Genomic DNA, 24,307 nt, shown 5'->3' on the forward strand with positions numbered 1-24,307 from the left:
TCAATTTATATGTCGTCACCGAGGTTGTTCGTGATCATTTTGCAAGTACTCTCCCCCCAGTTGGCTCCTCGCATCGGTTGTTACGGCTCAGAAACCGCGGGCACAATCCGCGAGTCGAGTCCCTAGACTACTTACTCGGCGCTGATACAATTGATGAGAGATGGAATTGAAATTATTATAGAAAAGACAAGATACAAGATCGTGCCGTGGATTGGCGTCCGATGGACGGATGGCGCTTTCCTATCGATTTTATTTAATTCAGTGCCTCAATAATAAATAAACCTGATACATATATATTTATGTCTGTATCCTTCTACTCGAATTCTCATCCAGTAATTTAAATCAATACAACTCAGTAGTATCTCCTTTTTCCACCTCTTGTTTGTTATTTTATCCGTAGGCTTGCAGTTGACGAGTTTGTTGCGCAAAAATAATCCGAATGCCGGAAGAGGCTGGCTGGATGTGCCTCGCCTTTTCTCATTGCCATCCTCGGCACTATACTCGTTAACTTGCCCGCAAATTCTTCATCTCTGTCTTGCGTCATTCAGCGTTAACATTATTTCCATGTCTAATTAATTCAAAAGTACATTAAATTCAAACTACACATTAATAACTGATTAATATAAACGCAATAACGACACAAAAGAGTGACATGTACCCCTCTACCAAATAAATAATAAATATATTATTTAAGAATGGCCTTCGCACTCTTTCACCTCAACATAATCTTTATATTCTCAGCAATGAAGCTCTCACTTATAGAGCTGTCACTCAGTTGACAGATGTCACAGCTACCTATTTATTTAAAACATACAACAATTTATTTAATACATTAAGTCTGGAGTAAAAAAAATAGACAACTGTCGAGTGACGAACAGAATAAGGCATTCGGCAGAAATAAAACAACTAAAGCAAAAAAACAAAAAAAAAAAAAAATATAAGTAATATAAAGATTGTCGGTTATTATTGTGGCCCGAAGGCATCTCTCAGTAGTGAACACGCCCGATTACAACATAGTAGCCATCATTATTGCGAATACGGTTTAAGCCTTGTCCAAATGTCCGCTGGACTAGATACCATAAATTATTTTACATTTTATTTTTTTCATTTTATATCTATCATTCAAGATAATACAACTTTATTGTAAGAAAATTGAGATAACTGAAAAATTTTACTGCTGATTGCTAGTTCTCATGATATTCCAAGAATCGTTTTGATTTTATTCGATTTTATTTTATCTGATCTGATGATTTTTTAACCATAAGAAATAAAAAACAAAAGTCTGTTGAGATGAAAAGTATACAAATGGGTAAATGTAAAAAATAATAGACGGTAGCGGTTGTTTTGAGCCGAGTTGGTGGAATCATATCAAGGTTTATATAGAGTAGAGAATGGTTTAATGTTTATTAGCATAGCGGACCACCCATGACTCGACCCTGCCCAAGTTAAGACTTGGTTTGTTCATTCGTTCATGAGTATTATACGGCTGTGTAGATGCTGGATGTTGGCTGATTCTGGTATTGAGTATAGAGAAGTTGAACCTTATAATAAGCAGCCGCTCATGTTGCGATGCCCTATGAATACAAGTTCCGCTCGTGTATACCCATCCGATCTCGATTTATAACGATATATGTCGATCCTTTATTGGCATTTATACAGTTCTCCTTTTTTTTATGCACTACTGTCAATTTTATTATTCTAGCTGCATTATTATAATTACTAATAATTAAATTTACTCAAATAAATAAATATTTCGAATTTTGAGATGAATTTGGCCGAAATCACGATGAAACCGTACAATTTTATACAAAGAGCCATAGAATTTAATTGGGAAAATCCGGGAATTGATCAATAAACTGAGTCGGCCATTTTTAGGCCAAGTTTGGTTTTAAATTTTTTAACCTGGGACATAAAATAAAGTCAATTTAAATATTATCGGTACTAATTATATACTAAGTAACACTTGTCGTTGGTCAGTTAAGTATTTTACATAATTTATAATAATCAGCTAATATATAATGACTGACCATGATACCAAGGTCCAGGATTTAAGTAAAAAAAAAAAAAAACAATTGGAAATCTTCTGATCTATAAATGATAGAAAAAAAAACTACCGATGCATAACGAAAAAAATAATCCTTGATAAAGATCATTGATCAGGTTATTTAATTATTACGCAAAAAATAATTGTTTAAAAAATATCTTTTTACACTTAACGTCGCATTTGATTGCTTGTCCTTAGTCCAGATTTCTTGGTGTAAAAAAAAAAAATAATAAAAAAGAGCAAGATGCTTAAGCCCAGGGTACTTGGGTTGAGAAAATAAAAAATAACAATGAATATTAAGTTGACAACTAATTGAGTCCTTGAAGTATGCAGAGAAAACGTCTTGTCTCGGGAAACGTTTAGCTGGAGAACTTAATGGAGATTATTGCAACCGATTCCTATTAATTAAATCGTCTACGACGTCGATTTATTTATTAGCAGTCATCTTGTTTCTATGTCTTATTCTTAAGTTATGCTATAAATTAAAGTTTAAGTTATTCTAGCCAACAAAAGCATCATAAAATACATAAACAACTGGCTACTAAATTATTTACAACCATAAAATGCAAATATTTGTCCATTAATATAAAAAATTTAACGATCTATTATTTAATTTATAAATTAATAAATCACGTTATTATTAACCGCTGAACTTATTTAAAGTCATTAATCATCAGTTTAAAAAATACTAATGTATATTTTAAATTCACTTGTTACTTGTACTTTCCTTTCGAGACTTTCTACCAGTTTTTAAAATAACAAATAAATAAATAGCCAAAGAAACGTAAATAAATGAAATCGAAATGATCTAGTAGTTTTTTAATAATTTCCGAGTAACGTCGTTCCTTTTTTTCTTTTTTATGTATATTTCAGTTGTAATTGGACGGGTAAAAAATTGTGGAAAGAATATCCTTTGATTTTTTAACGTCTATGTAATTTAAAAGTTGTTTAGTAATGCGACGTTGATTTTACGAGCAGTAGTAAACGGTTAGAAAATATTTAGATCAAAAAATCTTCAAACGATCAAAAGAGTTATTTGGTTGTAAAACCTGTACCGAGGAGTTACAATAGTCCGAGTTAAATATATTTATATATTTATATAGATATATATGAGTATGACTTTCTATGGAATTATAACAAGAGTGTTGTAACATTAAACAAAAAATTTACGGAATCTTTTTATTGTAGATTATAAAAAATAATAATAAAATATATAATAACATTCTATTGTAGATAAATTATCTCGAGTGTGCTGGTAACAATTGTGTTAACGAGTTGCTTTAGTCGGAAAAGAAAAAGCCGAGAAAAATTTTTGTAAAAAAAATAATAATGATAATAATAATAATATAAAAATAAATATAATAAAAAATAAAGTTAAGTTAAGAGTGAGAGGAATACTGGATCTCCTTCGAGCGTCAACGCCCGTTTCTTGGGCATATATGGAATTCGGTAATTGTAAGATCTGACTCAAAACCTTCTCGTCTTCTTTTTATCATTTTCTATTTTTAAATTGTCGTAAGAATTTAATTTTTAATTGATGGCTAGGTTATAGCTTTTGTAAATTAAAATTTCTTTTGCGCGTTTCAGGGGACGACTCACCCCAACTATGGACAATTTAATTTTTTAGTCTGTATAGGAATAAAAATATAAAATGTAATTATATCATTGGGAATAAATCTGAAGACTCCACCCGATGACCCTCGACGAAAAATCTTCTCGTTCACTTTCATCCTCGATTTGTAATCGCAGACTGGTTTGTGTGTTTTTTTAGTTTAAATAACCCATGTTACAAACCTTGCTCTTATATACATAAATATAAAGAGTAAAATAAGATGCAGCAAGAGCTGAAAGAGCAGACTGTTGAGTGTCCTCGCGGATATGTCGGTTAGCAGTTTCCTGGGAGAGTTGTCTTGTCAGCGTCCTTGGAGCCGTTACACTCCCTGTGGAAACTTGTGCGCTGTACAAACTCAGTACGCACTGATATTACTAAAACTTTATTCTCCAAGATATTCATTTTAATTTAAATAAATTTAAACTTTTTTATAGATCGGCTTTGCTCTCTACACCCACCGACACGCCTCTCGTCTACAGTTAGCTCGGCATCGGCATCAGCATCGGCATCCAGTAGCCAGTGGTTACCAAGCGAGCTTCTTTTTCTTATACATTAGCCGACTTGAGTACGATACGGAACTAATGGTGAGTTTAGCTTTACTAAACGTATCTCTTATCTATACGTAATACAGGACAGAGCTAGAGGTTGCACCAGAGCAACAGCAACTACACCTGGCAAGTGTCCGTGCCCAGTAACGCAAACGAGCGTTAAAAAGTCATACGATCCGGCTCGAATAGCCTACGTGGGATGACAAATCCACTTTCTGATACTCCGATCATAGGTCTTTGCACTCGTTACGCTTGACACGTACATTTTTTGCTGCCCCACCACTCTACTCTTTTTTTTTTTTTTTTACTTTTTTTATATTTGTCATTATTTTTTGCCCACCGTATTTTAATTCTCCGCGGTAAATTTTATTTTTGTTGATGGAAATTAAATTAATAATAAAATTTAACTTGTGGTACTTTCTAAATTTCTAGGATCAGCCCGTCTGTTCGAAGCTATCTGAGCCGTTTTTTCAATCGAGTCTTGACGATCTTAAAATTATTATTATTTTTTTTCTCAAGATGATGAGTAATTGGTACTCGAAATAATGACGAAATTTTCGCTTGAGAATTTAAAATTCTTCATATTTAATTAATTAATTACTTAATTAAATAAATAAATGAATAAATTATTTATTAATTAAATAATTAATAGTGATTAGATAACAATGAGGAAAAAATTCCTACATATTTAACCAATTAAGAGAGTCGCACCCGATAGAAAAAAAAAACATAACGTTAATCCGGTCTAGAGTCTGGAGTAGTATCGCTGGGGATTATTGAGCAATCTTGTTGTCCGAAAGGTTGAATAAAAATCGCAGCAACTTTCCTTCGTTAATTGAGGAATTCACACCTCTTAATGATTTAAGTTGCTGGAAAAACGTTAAATAAACTAACTAACTCTAGACTAACTAAACTCCAGAATAGTTTTACGTATCGTGCACTTCACGTTTATTTATTTATTTATTTATTTATTTAGTTGGTTATTTATTTAAGAGCTCAAGTTAACTCTAACATCGTACCGTATCGTCTAACGCGTTCGCTGGATTTGGTGTTCGCTAATGTAGTGCCTCGTACCGATTCTGAGGCAATCGATTTATGGGGTGGAATATAAACTAACGTGCCAGAGACATTCGTCGTTTTAGTCGTCTCAGTTGTTGCTGTTGCTGTTGTTATTGTTGTTGTTGTAGATTTTCTCTACTCGTTATAATGCATCCGAGTACTTATACTGAGTTCTGTTGTACATTCACTACACACACGATACACAAGACAGTGATCACACTCTTCCGCATATACTAGATCTAATTTCCTCACTACTCACTATTTATTTAAAATATCAGATTACTTTACCTACCGCAGTTAAATTTAGTTGGCCGTTGATTAAAAATAAATAAAAAATTTTGATCGAATTAAAGACCTGATATTACTTGAGTTTGATCCCGGATTTTAGTGGGCTGGACCTGCCAGAAAAGAAGTAAACGGTGCAATTGATATGATTAAACAATAGTGCAAAGTCTGGGAATCTGTCGTAGCTATTAATTGACCGTGTTAATTTGATGGACATTGCATTACTGCTAATGGACTGACTGCCCGGCAGACTTCTGCCCGAAACCAGTTCTCCGTACGTTCACCTTACACCTTATATATTTAATCCGCCGATGAGCCTGAGGGGTTGGCCAGGGAGCTCGGTTGCAAAGTGAAAGAGGGATCGTGGACAAAAAGGCCATCAAGACACGCGAGATCTTTTTTTAAAATAATAAGCTAAAAAATTTATAACGAGCTGAGTGCGAAATTAATTCTTCACACGATATATAAACCTCGGAGAAATCTGATCAAGCTGGTTAACATATGTTTTGAGTGACCTTCATACTTTACAAGGGTACAATCATCTTTTTATTTTTAAAATTTAAAAAAAAAGAGTATCAAGTATAAAACGTGAATGAATATTTTACTTATGAGATTAATGAGCCCAATAAATCCCTAATTGTGTGTGCTGTGGAAAAAATACCGGGAAATGCGTCTGTTCGATCATTGAAATAGCGAGGGTGTGTACTAAGGTGTGTTCACCACATGGAAGAATTTCGCACACCGCATGAGGTAGAGGTATAATATAGTAGAGTACGCCGCTGTAAATGGTATCCTGGCGCTTGTGATGCAATAAGTGAATGTATAACGGATGTTAAGGCACGCGTTTATTCATCACAGCATCCCTTTGGATCTTTGCCGGAAGTCATCTGTCCACTTGACGTCTCAAAAAAAAATCTAATTCATATTAACTCCAAGTCGAAAGAAAGAAAGAAAAAAAAAAACAGACTCTAATTCACTTTGCGAAATCACTAATGCAATTGTGCAGGTCTTTACTCAATCAAGTTACGGTGAAAATATTTACCATTCATTGGATTATTTTTTTGCAGTACAACCCGGTATCAGTTTTAATAACTCGGTTAGACGTAAATATTGATAATTAATCTCTGCAATGGATCCCAATCCGATCTTGCTGGAGAATCGATTGTGCCCTGAAGGCGTTAAACGGAAAAGTGTTTATTACATGTACATATATATGTAATGCAGCGTAAAAGCGCTTGAGAATATTGCGCGATGAATTGTAATGAAAAAATAAATAAACGTGAGATATACAATAGAATAATATTTCACAGTTGCAGATAGTGATCGACCTTGGGCGTTATGGATCCAATCGAGCATATATCTACGCATTGACTAGCCCATTACCGGCTTGCCAATGCAATTGACTCGTGTCCGCGTCTAGCTTTATACAATTTTTTGTTTTATTTTTTATATTCTTCTATTGACTATGGTGGGCGCCAATAAATATTTAAACAGCTTCTGACGTACAAGTCTATTAAATATTTCTATTGACGTTTATTGTAATTTAATGTCATAAAAATACAGCTACGCAAGTGCATAAGGATTTGATTCATAAGGACACAAGCCGACCGATAGTTCAACTGAAGTTCGCGGTTCGAATCCAGGCCACTGCATTTTTTGCAATTGATTTGAAGAAATTAAAAAAAAAAAAGAAATTAGTGAGTAATTTTATTTACGTCCACTTGTCAATCGTAATCGCACTCGTAATACTTTTTATAATATATCTCAATCGAGAGAATGCAACATCTCGTACGTATCTTAAATCCACATCGACATCAACACATTTTTGATAATTCAGATTAATTGATTTCTCTGAATAAAAATTCCTCGGCAGTCTCGTAACCAACAATTACATTTTAATTTCGTAATTATTATATTATGTTGTAGAGTTGATGTTTCTTTTGTTACCAATACGACAAATCGAAAGTTATTCAGTCAGTTTTGACATTATAGAATTAAAGTTACTCAATACATATCACTAACTAAAATAAAAAATTTATTTAATTAAACAAAAAAAAAGAAATCTCTATCTGATTAATTCACAGGCTTATAAGATTAAATTGTAATTAATCGATCGTTTAACAATCAATAAAATAATTTTTTAATTGCAATAGGCGAGCAGAGGTTAGTGCCGATAAAATCGACAGCGATAGTTTCTTCACCGGTGCTTCTAAATTGAGGCGCAAAACGGATTTAATCCTGCGTTGATCGACTGTCAATCAGACTCCAATTCTCAGGGGAAGAGTGTTGCGAATTGTAGCAGGAAGCGTTATGGTATGTTCTCAACTTTACTTTTATTATTATGTTTTTTTTTTTTTTTTTCGTAAAAACTTTTAAAAGTTTTAAAATGTTAACGATCGTTTTCTTAAGAAAAGTGATTGAGTCAGGAAGAAACGTTCTTTGACAAGACGAGTATCGATACACGTTGGAACTCATCGAGACGTAACAACTTTTTAACTTTATCTTCATACATCCTCGTATCTTATATTTATATAAACTTATTTCAAATATATATATAATATATGTCGTCGGAAAAAATAAGTTTACATCAGATTCTTTCGCTTTCGCAAATAATTATTTAGATGTTTATAAAACAATCTTCAGGTATTTTAAATAATTCCCGGTCTTTCTCTTTGTTATAAACGCTATCATTTAACAAATATATATTTGCTTATGATATTTAAGTTTATGATCTCAGGTTAGGCAACAAAAGCCGATAATTCAACATTCTTGATTGTAGAAAATTTATTTTTAAAAAAATAAATACACGCTATGTATATATATATATTATATATATTGTATTCTATAAAATCATCTAGCGTATCGGTAATTGGATTTGTTTGTACTTTATCGATCTTTTCAAGCGTATTCAATTCTCAGATTGTATACTTTTTAAAATTGCAAAATAATCAATTATTTAAATTATTATTTTTAATAACAATAATTTTTTAATTCGATGAATGATATATATATATATATATATATCTAAGGCGTGATTCGTTACCGAATTACATAAGTGTAATTTAAATAAATTGTTATGCTATCACGATATCCAAAAGCCTTAGGAATAAAAAAAAATAAATGAAAAGTGTGGCTATTGCGCGATTAATTGTGTGACCTGTTGGCCTGATTAATTTACTATCGTTTGTAGTAAAGCGTAATCACTCTGAAAATAATCTCGGAATTTGATTCAAAGCAGCGCGTGCTGGTAATATTTATTAAATTCAGAGTCCCTCTGGACGCTGTATCAAGCCGAGGTCATCGTTCATTTTTCATCTTTCATCTAGATTACAGATAATGAAATTCGGCGTCTCAGCTCATAATTAGTCGTGACTTTCATATTTTTTATTTTATATTATTTAGATTGTTTAACTTTTACGGCGCTCTATTCAAAGATCTAATCCTCGGATTTAATGATCAGTTAAATTCGTCGCTAAAATAAATTTGAAAAAAAAATTGAGATGGAAAAATGTTTTAAAATTCTTAAGAATTTTTTCCTTTCTATATTTTTTTAAAATTATAATAATTATTTTGCATTCCTGTGACCGCAGTAATGAGCATTAAAATATCAATAATGATAATTTCTGTAGACTTACAGAGGAATAGAAAATAAAGGTAATTTAACAGCTACTAGGTAAGCGTTGGCGTTCTCTTGTGTTTTACCGCGAGGATAACGATCCACTGAATGATCTATAATAGAGTATTAGTGTCTCTACATTCACAAAAGAGCTAAAATATTTGCAACACCCTCTACTTAGTCTCTAATGCCCATGCCCGTGTTAAGAAATAACGATACATTTTTTTTTTAAAATTCAACCATTTTATATTATATTTTCTGTTATCTATTATTGTGACACCGGCAACACTAAAAAACTCTTAAACTTTACGAAACAGTGCATTAAGTTAAATAAAATATAAGTTTCATTTCATTTACATCAAATGAAGTATTTTTTTCTTAGTAAATACGTTCATTAATCATTATGTAAGTACGAAGAGAAGAAAGTATTACGAAGTAAAAAAAAATAGCTCAAGACAAAATATATAAGATGAAATGAATATTTCACTGCCAAGGTGATTGGATGGGTTCATTTTATCATTATTCACAATCATCTTCAAACATATTTCTAACGTCTCTTCTCTCAATCTATTACTTACTTCATTTTTTATTCTCTATTGTCAAATCGTCTTCATCAATTCTTTTTTACATCCATCAAATAATTCTATGTGTATTCAATGATTGCAATAAGATAAAAGTATCGTTTAATCTTTTTTTTTTTTAATACTTGACCTTCTTAAATATTTTGTTCAAGGTGTTGCACATCTCAATATAACAAAAAGCTAGATGAGCTCTTTGATCGTTTTAAAATTTTAAACTTGTACTCTCACTTCTAATTGTATCTATAGCTCATATATTTAATAATAAAAGTATACTATTACCTATAGAATAATCTAATGAAAAAAATTTGAGCATAGAGTCGGATAAAAAAAATACTTTTAATTTTTGTGAGTTGAATTTAAGTCAGCTAAGCCAAAACTAAGAGAAGTTTGACTTTTTTGATTGAAATGGATACTAAGCAAGTCAAGTTATCAAAATCAAATCGCGAAAAGTAAAATCTGTACATTCCTATAATTTTATATTCGTATGTAAAGTATTTCTGCATCTTCAAAATTAATCGATCAATCGATTGCTTTAAAAAACGCAACAATAAATTTAAAAAAAAATTTTAATAAATGACATTTAATAATTATCCATCTGTCGGTTAATAAATAACAGCAAAAATATATAAATAAATAAATAAATAAAATATACAGCTGATTCATAATTAAAATCGTATCACCGGAATCGTGCGAAACAAGGTCAGAAAATCATCGATCGAGTGATTTATTGATTGCTCGAGGGTAATAATTGACACTCATTATCGTTATACATATATATTCATCTTCAGTTAATCATTAAAAACAACAGCGGAAGATTTATGTTTTTTTTTTAAATTACTTTACACCGAACAAACAAATTTCTTCGCCTCCACCCAATTATTTTTAAAGATATTTCTCAATAAAAATATTTTTACCGGTTACAAAGTATAAATTAATATCAATAAATAAATAATTGAATAATAATTAACAGCGAAATTGGCAAAACAATTATTAAAATAATTATCCAGGTGAAATGACAATCTACTGGCGCTTTAAAATGTCACCGGCGCTAAGAGTAATTACCTTAGGCAATATAATTATTGATCTCATAGTAATTACTTCCTTGGAAACAGAAAGTTTTGTAAATTAATATACATGCATTAAACATGTACTTATGTATTTATTAAATATTCAAACATCCAAGGGTTGATTGACTTGATACCTTCACTTGTCCGACAAGGTCGTTTACTAATTGTTATAATTAAAATAAAAAAAGTCATATAATATACATATGTATAATATGTAGAGCAATCTTGAGGTCATTAGAAAGCAGGAAAACAAAATTATTCAGATCTTCTTTAACGTCAATCCTGTCAGGTCGAGTTAAATATCAATACCAATGTTAATAAATATCCCATTGGGTGGTATATCGATATATGATTTCAATAACTAAATATATACATGTTTTAATAATTAAACGTTCTACTAAACAATTATTCACTGGCAAAATAGTTAAATTTCAACCTGTGCGGGAATATATATATATATATATATATATATATATATATATATATATATATATATATATATATAAAGATTTATGAGATGCAACATGCAAATACGACTTAATCATGATTAATATATTTATCTCAGTAGTTTCATATACAAAAAACGAAAAAAAATAATGAAACAATAATTACTGGAGTAGTCAAAATTTTATAAAAATTAATTAAACATAATTTAGTTTATTTCAAATCTTTTATATTAATTGAAGTAGATATTCTGAAAATCTTATCAACTTTATTTTTATTATTAGTTTTTAAACAATTAGTATCAATAGTTATTTTAGAAGGTTAAAAATAAAATTTGAAAGAATCAAGATTTAAGCAAAATTTTTTATAGGTGACACGAAGAAAAAATTTTGAAATATGTTATTCCAATTAATTTTGTTCTATTATAACCGTTAAAAATATTTTCGATAGTTTTAGGTGAATGTAAATTTAAATTGTTTATAAATTTATTCTTCTGCAATAATATTCACCGTCAATATAATATTTATAATAAATATTTTATGCTCCAAGCGCATTTTCAAAAATTAATTTTTTTTATTCCAACTGATGGATGGCTGATAACTTTAGAAAAATAACTATAACTTTCATTGATAATTTTGAAAACAAAAATATTTTAGATTCTAGGCTGGTATTTTCATCCTCATACAAGACAGTTATAACGATTGGTTGATAAAACATTAACATCTATATATAAAGTAATATCTGATTTTTTTATTAAATAAAATATAGTATCTAATAGCTGACGGTAGTAATTTTAACTTATTAATGATTGATCTAGATCTCAATTTATTGAAAAATGCTTTTATTCAACTCAATACAATTTGTCTAAATATATATTTATGAGAGTATTGTCGTATTCTCTATGAAAGAGTTCAGAAAAAAGAGACACTCTAGCTGTATAATTATTTGCTAAATTCATAAGACTTTTGTATGGAAAAGTCAGATTTTTGAGATAATTTTCTGCCCAGTGTTCGAAGACACGGTTTGTAGTTGCTGATAATATTTTACCTATGTATAAAATAGGCAGTGCAATTTTTTCATCTTCATGCGTGTCATTGTAATTTGGATACACTAGTGCCTGAAACACAATAAAATTTATTTAAAATAAAAAAAAAAAATTGGTAAAATAATATACGAAGAAAAAATTACAATGTATTATGGAAATGATTCCCATATTATAAAGTAACAGGGTTTTTTAAATATCGATTATAGAAATGGCGCCCATACAAATTATGGTAACCATTCCTATCTGTATGGTAATCATTCCTATAATGTATGATAAAAATTACCATAATATTATAGGAATATTTTACATTTGTTATGGAAGCGGTTATCGTGATATATAGGGTTTATTTTTATAGACACCAAGGATTCGTTCCAATGTGGTTATAGAATTTATTTCTTCGTGGCGATGGGAACCATTCCTAAGAGTATGGTAATCATTACCATAATTAAATTATCATAGGATGTAGGAAATTTTTTCATAATTGTAGGAATTGTTTCCATCGTTATGTAAACTTTTCCAAGAAATTATTATTATTATAACGTTATGGGTTGATACTTCATAAATGTACTAAGAACGATTACCAAAATTTTCTCTCCGTGAATAATAAATAATTACCTGGAATAGGCAATGTCCTCTTTCTGTACGAGCAACGTAGTGTGTTTCATTAGCTACCTTATAACGTAAAACGATATTTTCATTGTCGAAAGTATTTGACTTATTGACGGTTTGTTTTACTAAATTAATTACATGGACAGAGGGAATAATAAGTTTTTGCCTTTTAAATTCTGAGCATATTGTAATTTTCATACACTTGTAATTTTTATTTAAATATCTGCGATCGACTCCGTAAAATTTACGCTTAATAATTTCGTCGAAAACATTAAATTTCCAATAAGATTCGTTGGGATGACGAGAGTATGATTTGTAAGTAACAAATTCGAGATTAATTTCGTCATTTTCGTTATATTCATTACAATCAGTAAAATTAAATGCCATAAATGGTTCAGTTGTTTCATCGTGTATGTCAACTAATATATTATCGATTATTATAGGTGAATTTATTTTTTTTAAATCATTAACATTAATAATGTCACCTGGTTTTAAATATGAAGTCAATAATGGATAAGTAATAAAGGATTTCTGTAATAGTTTTTTTGGTGGTTCTGGTAATTTGAGTAGTGAATGTAATTTAAGTCTGATAACAGCATTTTTATTACGAAGATTCAAAATTTTGCTGTGTGTTATTTTTGTAAAATCACTTGAATTGAATAATAAAACCCCAGATTTAATCAAATATTTATTGATCTCATTTTCACGGTCATGATTCTTACTGGAAATTATTATGCGACTTTTATGAATAGAAGATTCTAAAAAATTATCAATATTTGCATTTTTTAATTCACTATCATCAGTTTGGGCACATAGTTCAGCATTATTTACAAAAGTCTGAAATTTTAAATCATTATAAATTTAATTAATCGAAATTTTTGTGTGACTCATTTGACAAAGTATCAATAAATAGAGATGGAAAATCCCGTTGGTGTTATTTTTTTTTTTTTTAATAAATTTAATAAATGAAATCTTACTTGGAATATACAGTCTCCAGAAGTGATGGAAGAAACAAAATGTGTCTCATTATTTTTTTTGAATCGTAAAATAGCCGTTTTGTCAAGCAACAACTTATGATTCATACCATTATTTATGTTGGGAAAATCATTTTCATCAATTAATTTAATGTTTAAATTTTGTGCTTCTACAATCCAACATAATTTTACAATTCCATACAAATATTTACGATTCATATAATTTTTATTAAGGCCAAAAAAATTATATTCGGTTTTATTTGTATTGTAAAATATTCCTGATGTATCAAATTTTGTATTATCGATGTTAATTTCTGGATAATATTCTGATATTAAGGATTCAAAATCTAAACAACTCTTTTTACTAAATGAAATATCTTCAAACCCAGCATAATTGTCTATTTCAATAAATCTTGTCCTATTATAACCGTCAAATATATCACCGTAAATTTCAGTCGATTTCAAATTCAAATTATTTATATTAATTGTATCACCAGCAGACAATTCTAATAATGACACTTTTTTGGCATTAATATTTACTGTAACAAGTATAATTATAATATTGATAAACAATAATTTATTTTTTTTCTCACACATTTTTCAAATTTTATTTAGCTAAATAAAAAAAGTGGAATTCTGAGACAACTACTGAAGCTTCAGAAAAAATGTAAGGCTCTCAATAAAATATAAATGCCTTAGGCTAGGAATTTGGTCAATATCAACTATCGATCGTAGATGCTATTGGGTATAGAAACATTAAAAAATTTTAAACAATGGGACGTTTTTTATTGGCCAGAATGCTTATCTCACATTTTAACAAGTTTAAAATTTTTTTAAATTACAATTTCATGCTTTATTGAAGGTAATAACAAACAGATATACTGAAAATCTTATCAACTTTATTTTTATTACTAGTTTTCAAACAATTAGTATGTCTTCTTCAAAAAAATATTTATATTAGTCTTATAATTGTAACGAAATTCATTTAATATAAATAAAATGTCTATTGGGTCATCTTTCATAGTCCAAAGATCTTTTCCATTGCCATTAAGACGTTTTTGTACCAAATTTTCCAGAGTATTATTATTATTGGCTGATAATATTTTTCCTGTGTACACTGGGGTTAAAAGTTTCGCCTCATTACGATTATTAGTTTCCACAGGATAAATTAGAGTCTGAAATTGTTGAAAACTCATTAACGTTTATTTGATATTTATTTAAATAATTATTTAATTACCTGAAACAAACATTGTCCTCGTTCAGTCTTTGCAACATAGTGCGTTTTATTATAATTATGTAATCCCAGTACAATATTCTTGTTAAAAAAAATATCATTTTTCGATTTTTCGTTCAAAAATTCAATATTTGTTTTTCTCCTTACCATTTCGGAACAAATAGTTATTTTCAGGCACTTATAATTTTCATTCAAATATTTTCGTTTTACTCCGTAGTATTTGCGTTTAATTATTTCTTCAAAAAGGTTTATTTTATCATAGACTATCTGAGATCCATAGTGTGACGTATAGTTTATCGGTTGCAAATAAATTCCTCTAGTTTCATTATATTCATAACAATTTGTGTAATTACTCTTTAAAATTGGCATTTTTGCAATTCTATTGGAGCTGACATCTATGCTGTTTACTTTCAATCGCGAATTTATTTTTCTTAGATCATTTATGTTTATAATATCGCCTGCTCTCAAACCAGCCAATCTTTCATAGTGGTCAGCTTGCAATTCTTTTTGTTTTTTTTCTGTCTTTGGCATTTCGAACAGTGGTTTTAACTCAAGGCTTATTATAACGTCATTTCCAAGACGATTTATAATGTCTAACTGATCGTTTGGTGTCAAACCAGAAAATTTGTGTAGTGAATAATTAATATTATTTGAAAAATCATAATTTTTTCTCCAGTTCATGATAAATTTTTTTCTACTAGCAGTTGTTATATGACTTTTGTACAAAGGAAATTCAAAAAAATTATTTATCTTGTCAATGTCAAAATAATAACGCTTGACGTTGCATAATTTTTCTTCATTTACATAAAACTTAAATTAAAAACAATATACAATCGGTTAGTAATAATAAAAAATATATTTTTGTCTGTACAGTAGAATTCTATTGTCTGATAGCGAGTCGATAAAGAAGCGGAAATTTTCCGGAAATTCAGACTTATCGAATGCTTTTTCTCCTTTAAAGAGTAAACTACCCATATTCGCTTTTTTATTTACATGAATATGCATTTATAAACACACATAATCAGATAAAAATGTGTAACACTGAGTTGGAGACAGTATTGCTTGTAGTAGGAGCCAAGATTGAGGGGAAATTTAAAGTCAATGGAATCAGACAATGGAATTCGACTGTAATTCTATAATAAATAATAATTTTACTTGATAAAAACAGTTTCCGGTGGTAATAGATGATACGTAATGTGTTTCTCTATTATTTCTAAGATGAAAAATTGCTGTTGCATTTAGTAAAATATTATAATTCATACCTGTATCCATATTAAAAAAATCATATTCATCAATAACTTTAATATTTAATTCATCGATTTTTTTAATACGACAAATTTCGATAACACCATAAAAATAATTATTACGCATAAAAGCTTGAGGGATACCAAAATTTATGTTATTTGATAGTTTTGTGTTGTAAGATGAATATTCTCCATTATTATAAACATTAATTTTTAAATAATTATATAACTTTAATGATTCTAGTGACAAACATGGAACTTTTGAAATTGTGATTCCACGATAATGTTCGGGATAATTGTTTTTTTTAATATATTTAGTTTTATCAGTACCGCTGAATAAATTACCAATTATTTCGACAGACTTTGAATTTAAATTGTTTATATTCAACGTACTTCCAACAGATAAATTTACCAGTGGTTGATTTTTTGCACTTACATTTATAGCATCAATTGTAATACTAATAATAATAATAATAATTATAAAAAATGACAACTTAGTTTTTGCTTCACACATTTTTCAATTACTAAATTAAAAGTTTACTGTAGAAATTGTAGACAATTGATGAATTTTTATTGTCATTAACAAAAAGTACACGTCGCAATAGATAAAGTAATTTATTTTTAACTTTAAGATTGTGAAAAAAAATCTAAAGCTATTGTTTGATAACAATTAATTAATTTGATACGTGTCAACGTATTTTTATAGGTGTCATTAGTCACTCAAAAATTATTTTAAAATTAATTTTATTTCGTAGTAAATTAATTTTTTAGCTGATTTTCTCTAGATAAGGATTTAATAAAGTAGATTTTTTTTTTTTTAAATAATTTTATTAAAATTTTTGAAGCACTCGCATAGAAAAATGTATATGCAAAAATTATTTGGCACATATATGCGGACAAAAGACAAATATTTTTGATGAACTTTGTGTACATGTTCATATATATTTTGAAATATATACGACAAGATCTATGTTGACATATATATATCAAAACATATATGTTCCATAAATTTTTGAATATATATATATATATATTTCTTTGTAGGGCAGTCCTAACTCCAGAGCTTAAAGACTGAAAAGTTTTGGAACTGATGAACAAATTTTGAACATTATTTTTCAATACATTTCATCTAAGTAGACATTTATTAAAGCATTCTTCGTAAGAGCGTTTTTATTTAATCCATCAAAAGTTTTTAAGGTAAACAAAATATTACTGTTGGCTTCTATAAAAACTCTGAGATCATTATTAGAAAATAATTCAGTCCGAAATTCGAATTCAGTGTTATTGGTTGCTGATAATATTTTACCCTTGTGTATAGGATTATCGCTGAGTTGTGTTTTGTCTGCATAGTACTCAAGTTCAAGCGGAAATATTAACGCCTGAAAACATATTAAATATCGTAAAATACAACAAATCTGTTGATTAAATAATTTTTTTTATATAGATAATTAGATAAAGAGAAACCTGGAATAAACAGTCGCCTTTTTCCGTACGAGTAACATAATGTGTTTCATTGTTTTTAGTGTACCACAGTAAAATATTATTATTTTCAAAAATATTATATTTGGTATTGTCCTTAGCTTGTTCATCTAATTTTATTATTGTTAATGGAGAAAAATGCAATCTTTTCTTAAAAAATTGTGAACAAACGGTTATTTTCAAACAAGTATATCTATCACCCAAATATTTACGATCGACTCCATAATATTTCCGTCTCATTACTTCTTCAAAATAATTCAACTTGTAATCAGTCTTAAAAAATTTATCCGGTGATAAATAATGGCTAAATTCTAATTTTACATCATTTTTTTTAGCTAAATCATAACATTTTGTGTAATTGTATGACACAAAGGGCACTGCCAAATAATCATTCGAGTCAATTAATACATTGTCAATAGATATATTTGTCGATTTATCATCAAGTAAATCATCCAAATTCAATATGTCGCCTGGAACAATGTCTACTGATTTTGTTTTATTTTTCGACGGCAGCAGTTTCGTATGTCGCGGTAATTCAGGCAAGGAATTTAAATCAACTCTCACTATAGCATCGTTTTCAAATTTGTCAATTATATCTGCTTTATAATTAAGGGCTAGGTGTGGAAATGTAAACAGAGAATAGTCAATATTACTCATAAGATAATAATGGTCGATAAAATTTTCAAGACTATGATTATTACTGAGAGTTGTTATGTGACCTTTGAATATTGGATTTTTAAAAAAACTATCTTTATACTTTAATGATTTATCACCATCATTAGTAATACATTTATGAGCATCATTTATATAAATCTGGAATTATAAAAACTAATTCAAGTATTGTAAAAAAAAAAAAAAAATTCAGATTTACTTTTCTTACCTGAAGCAAACAAGTTCCGGTAGAGATAGATGAAATATAATGAGTTTCAGAGTCCCGTTTCAGCCGAAAAACAACCGTTTTATTTAATAAAATATTATAATTTGCACCCGAATTGATATTTGGAAAATATTTATCGTCGATAATCTCAATATTTAGATCTTTACTTTCTACGATTTTGCATATTTTAACAATCCCATATTTGAAAAAATTATTATTCACGTAATTGCTATTAATACCCAAAAATTTATTCAATGAATTATCCATGTAACTAAATAATTTTGACGGTGTATTGCTTGATATTTTTCCATCGATAAAAACTTGTGGATAGTAAAAACGTTTTAGAGATTCAAATGTCAAGCAGAATTCATCGGCTACCAAAAAGTAATCATCAATAATATCATTAAATTTTTTTTCTTTAATAAACTTTAATCCGTCAAAGCCGTTAAATATGTCCGCTACTTTATTTATCGAATTTATAGACTCGAATGTATTTATTGTATCACCTACAGTAAAGTCTTCCGCTTCATTGATATTTATAATTATTGAAATAAATGAAATAATTTTTATCACTAGATAAATTTTATTTATTATTGCGTTCATTGTTCACATAAATTGAATCTTTGAGTAACTTTATATTTGTTAAAAAATTATAAAACCGTGTTAATTGCTAAGACAACTTGATACGCAATAAGCTGAAATTGTAAGATATAAAAAGTTTTAACTTTTTTTTCAATTATGATAAAACATATTCTTGTAAATTTTACGAGCAGTTATTGGTAATAGTTATTTTTAAAAGATGACATGTTCCATAACAACGAAGTATTTATTTTTAAAATTATATTTTTTCATACAGTGACTTCAAATATATATATTTTATACATTATTATTAAAATTACTATTAAATAGCTTATTGATAATTATAAGTCGTATAAAATTATCGCTTGATTATAAATTACGACTTATTATATTTTTTTATTAAACGCATATCTGATTATCGCGCCTTATTATATCTGAATAGCAAACCCTAAGTAACCATTTATCGATCACATATTTCTGTAATGTCATTATCAATCGTTCTCAAAAACAAACTCTACTATTATTACAAAAATAAATAATTTCGATACTAAATCAAAAGTTCAATCAATCTAATTACTTCCATGTCGGTGTCTATATATAAATACGTTGTTTATTTTTTATTAATTAAAATAAAATAAAAAAAATAAATAAAAATCGAGTGATGAAAGCAGCCAAGAACTAGGATATCATATAAAATCCCAACTGATTTAGGATTTACTTGACTGATATAATGATTCACAAAAAACAGACATTCGTTGAATAAAGTATAGTGCATAGCACATGGGTTGTCTTTATCTGTCAAACACAATGTTCTTAGCACTCGTCTCTGGTGCACATTGAACACTTGCTGGCGCTCGTGCGTGTGCACCTACTACTCGTGTGAAAAACATTGTGCTTCTTGTATAAACACTTACTTAGCTCACTCCTTATGCAATGTAAAATTAATATATTTCATCTAAGTAAAAATTTATTAAAGTAGTGCTTTCAGATATTTGATTTTCGAGTCGGTCAAATATAAAATTTTTAACTTTTTCATTTTCGTTTACGTTTAAAAGTCCTCTTGGATCATCATCGAGCAAATCGTTGATCCAAATTTCTAAATCATGATTATCACTTGCTGTTATTATTGAGCCCGTATGAACAGGAGGATTCATGAAATTTAACAGAGTTACGTCATCAGGTGCTCTGGGAAGTTTAGATGTGGAATATACTAATGTCTATAAATGTACAATAAATAATTATTTAATTTTTCCAACTTATTGATAACTTGTAATATTTATAATTTTAATTAATAATCAATATACCTGAAATAGACATTCCCCTTTTTCAGTGTATGCCACAAAGTGGGTTTCATTATTTTTTGTTATCCACAATACAATATCATTATTTTTAAAAATATTATATTTTTTAATTTTTTTCGACCTTTCATCAACTCTAATCATTTTTGTTGAAACATTATCTAATCCGTGTTTTTCAAATCGGGAGCAAATAGTTATTTTCAAACACGAATAATTAATGGTCAAATATTGACGGTGAACGCCATAATATTTACGTTTTACTTTATCGTAAAATATATTTCGCTTATCGTAATTTCCGAACAGAGACGTTGAATAAGATTGATAGTTCTTAGTATTTAGTTCTATCCCGTAATTTTCACTATATTCATGACAAGAATTGTAAGTTATCGAAATAAATGGCTCTGTTTTATAATCGATTGATTCACGGAATATATTATCAACTGGTATGTTATTTGACTCATAATTAAATAAGTCATCAGCATTCAAAATATCACCTGGTTTAATATCCATCAATTTTCTCATCTGAATCGTTTGTTTCAGTTGCTTTTTAATAGCAATGTCATTGAATTGTGGCAATTCGGGCAGCGAACTCAATTCGATATCAATAATAATATCGTTTTCCATTTCATTTGTCAAATTTATTCTATCGCCCAACTTTAACCTTGTAAAAGTATCCAAAGAGTAGACATTATTTTGCGAAAAATAATAATTATTTATCCACTGTTCTAATTCAACATCATTACCGGCACTTATAATATGACTTTTGTAAAATGAATGCTCAAAAAAACCGTTTATATTTATTGAATTCCTAGCATTGTCCTTGGCACAATAATCTGGCGTGTTTATGTGAATCTAGAATTCAAATGTATATTAGTAATATTAAACACAATAATTGTTTTTATTTAACTTCCCACTATGAAAATTTTAAATTTTCAAACAAGGAAAGTTATTGATTTCAGTAAGATATCCAAAAATCGAGTTTATATTAGATCTCGACATTTTGATATCCTAGAACGCTATTCTGACTATTTCCGAATGGAAATTACTAATAATAACGTTTTCGAGTTCTTTAAGCTCAAAAACAGAAAAATATTTTAGGATTTGCCCGCAGGGTCAATAGGTTTTCAGATTTTTTTTTTTTTATTTTGATTACCTGAAATAGACAATTTCCGGTGGTAAGAGATGATACATAATGCGTTTCACTGTCTCGTTTGAATCGGAAAACAGCCGTCTTGTTTAACAGAATATTATAATTTGTATTTTCGTTAATATTTTTAAAATCCTTTTTGTTGATAAAGTCAATGTTCAATTTTTGTCTTTCAATTATTTTGCACAATTTAACCATTCCATATTTATGCTCTTTTATTTTCAGGTAATATATAGGAATCCCAAAAGTTCTATCTCGCACAACATTTATATTATTTAACTCATCTGACTTGTAACTATGATTTTCTTCATTAAAAAAAAGTTCTGGTGGATATGGCGTCAAAGCCTCAAAGGGCACACAGAGTTGCCGCGATATTGTATATAAACTATCATCATAATCATTAATATAATTTTTTTTCTCGATATACTTTGAGCCATCGAAGCCGTTGAATATATTGTCAAAAATTTCTGTAGTAATTAAATTAGATTTTTTTATGTTAACAACATCACCAACAGATAGTTTAATCAGTGGCTCTGGATCAGTATCTAAAGGTAGTGCAGTAATACTCACAATAATATTGACAACTAGAGAAATTTTATTAGTTACCCGATACATTTTCAAAATCACTCTCTTTCACTGAGTTATTCTAAAGCTTTAATTTGTTAATTAATATTTTATTAACGGCGGGCTTTTATTGAAAATTTTAATAATTAAATCTATAAGTGTTTTCATATCTTTAGTAATTATTTATTTTTATTACACTAAAAAGTTTACATTTTTTTTATATAAATATAACTTTTTATTTTATTGGTAATTATTTAATTATTGTTTAATTTAGAACTGAATATTTATGATAAATTACTAATGCCGCGATTTTAAAATTAAACTCGTTTTTTTTTTTTTTTTTAATTAAATCATGCAGTTAATACACTTTATCTAAATAAACATTTATAAGAGAGTTATTATTCTGATTAAGTCTATAAAAAACAGTCGTTGTAGCTATGGGATTTTTAACTACATCCCAAAGAGATTTTTTTGAATCTTCTGACAAATCATTTATATAATTTTTCGCCCAAACTTCAAGAGTGCGATCGTTATTTGATGCTATTACTCGGCCTATGTGTACAAGTAATTGCGGAGGGTGGGCTTTTTCTTCTTCATAAATAGTTTCGGTGAAGTATATTAATGCCTAAAATAAAATTAATTATTTAGCGAAGATTATAGTATATTACATACCAAGGGAGGGAAGTAGGATATCCCAGTGCGCCTGTTTGTCAGCCTCAACTTCGGCTCAAGAAGGCAATTATACATGCAGACTGGAATGTCCTAATTTCCTCCCTTGGTATGTAATATACTATTTGAAAAACATAAATTACCTGAAACAAACAACTTCCGGCTTCTGTTTCAGCAACATAATAGCTTTCATTTTCTTTCATATATCGAAAAACAATATCTTCGTTATAAAAAATTTCTGAATTGTTGAGTTGTGGTCCTAAAGTAACTATACGCAAAGGCAAAACCAATATATTTTTTTCAAATCGAGAACAAATAGTTACTTTCATGCATTTGAAATTACTATTCAAATATAAACGATCGACTCCATAGTCATGGCGTCTGACCATTTCATCAAAATTATTCACTTTGTAATAAATTTTATGGTCTTCGGTGTCTGATTGATTTTTGAAAATCTCAAGATTTACAGTATCAATGCCATTGAACTCGCGGCAATCAGTGTAAATGACCGAAGTAAATGGCGTTGATGGATAATCAGCAAAATATGTCAGAAGGTTATCGATTATTTTCACACCATCATTGTATTTTAGTATTCCAGCACCAAGAACATCACCTGGTTTTAAATTTATCCATGATATTTTTTCACTATCAATTGATAATTTTGGCTCTGGTAATTTTGGCAACGACTTCAGTGTTATTCCAAAAACATAGTGTTTTTTTATATCTTTCAGAATGTCTAGTTGATTTAATCTTGGGAAATGACAAAAAGTAAAAAGTGAATTTTCCGAAGAGTCCAAAAAATTATTCATCCAAATTTCCAACCCACTGTTATTGCTGGCAGTTATTACGCGGCTTTTGTGTACAAAAGATTCAAACAAATAATTTTTATTCATTATCGATTCGTTTTCATCAACTTGATCACAAACTCCAGCATTATTTACGAAAACCTGAAATTCAATTAAACAATAAGTTCAAAATTCATTGTTTATTATTGGTATGTGCTATATATCATAGTAAGATGTCCTTAGTCGCAAAAGTAGGAAGGGCGTCAGAAAAAAGCAGGAAATAAAAAAGCAGATTCAAATGGAAAGGCAAAAGCTCTCTCTCTTCTCCTTAAAAAGGCATTCAAAAAGGCAAAAGGTCTTCAGAAACTGTACACTGCAACCCACTAATAATAATGATAATAATAATAATTTATATCTCACTTGTAGTAGACAATCTCCGGTGGTAATTGATGACACGTAATGGGTCTCATTATTTTTTTTGAATCTTAAAATACCGGTTACGTTGAATCGGAGTCTATAATTAACGTAGTTACTAATTAATGAATAA

The 24,307-nt window shown here is 28.8% G+C and overlaps 2 protein-coding genes across 2 annotated transcripts; both read right to left on the reverse strand.

Moving 5' to 3' along the window:
- Positions 1 to 14,766: 14,766 nt before the first annotated feature.
- Positions 14,767 to 16,925, reverse strand: LOC103575426 (uncharacterized). The gene is made up of 3 exons (XM_008555210.3): positions 16,274 to 16,925; positions 15,122 to 15,928; positions 14,767 to 15,059 (listed from the first exon to the last, which is right to left on the reverse strand). The coding sequence occupies exons 1-3, from the start codon at positions 16,874 to 16,876 to the stop codon at positions 14,811 to 14,813; spliced, it is 1,659 nt and encodes a 552-aa protein (XP_008553432.1). The 5' UTR covers positions 16,877 to 16,925; the 3' UTR covers positions 14,767 to 14,810.
- A 288-nt stretch (positions 16,926 to 17,213) lies between these two features.
- Positions 17,214 to 19,382, reverse strand: LOC103575427 (uncharacterized). Its single transcript, XM_008555211.2, has 3 exons — positions 18,722 to 19,382; positions 17,827 to 18,654; positions 17,214 to 17,741 (listed from the first exon to the last, which is right to left on the reverse strand). The coding sequence occupies exons 1-3, from the start codon at positions 19,319 to 19,321 to the stop codon at positions 17,478 to 17,480; spliced, it is 1,692 nt and encodes a 563-aa protein (XP_008553433.1). The 5' UTR covers positions 19,322 to 19,382; the 3' UTR covers positions 17,214 to 17,477.
- Between the last annotated feature and the right edge of the window lie 4,925 nt (positions 19,383 to 24,307).

Source organism: Microplitis demolitor, chromosome 7 (assembly GCF_026212275.2).
Source record: "Microplitis demolitor isolate Queensland-Clemson2020A chromosome 7, iyMicDemo2.1a, whole genome shotgun sequence".
Taxonomy (NCBI): Eukaryota; Metazoa; Arthropoda; class Insecta; order Hymenoptera; family Braconidae; genus Microplitis; species Microplitis demolitor.

Bases quoted from the DNA above. Each gene is read 5' to 3' on its own strand.
- LOC103575427 (XM_008555211.2), bottom strand. From the start codon at position 19,321: ATGAACGCAATAATAAATAAAATTTATCTAGTGATAAAAATTATTTCA. The intron at 18,655-18,721 runs GTAAGAAAAGTA...TTATAATTCCAG, and splicing joins CCGGAACTTGTTTGCTTCAG to ATTTATATAAATGATGCTCA. The intron at 17,742-17,826 runs GTTTCTCTTTAT...ATATGTTTTCAG, and splicing joins AAGGCGACTGTTTATTCCAG to GCGTTAATATTTCCGCTTGA.
- LOC103575426 (XM_008555210.3), bottom strand. From the start codon at position 16,876: ATGTGTGAAGCAAAAACTAAGTTGTCATTTTTTATAATTATTATTATT. The intron at 15,929-16,273 runs GTAAAATTATTA...TTTTAATTTAAG, and splicing joins CCGGAAACTGTTTTTATCAA to TTTTATGTAAATGAAGAAAA. The intron at 15,060-15,121 runs GTAATTAAATAA...CAACAATTTCAG, and splicing joins GAGGACAATGTTTGTTTCAG to ACTCTAATTTATCCTGTGGA.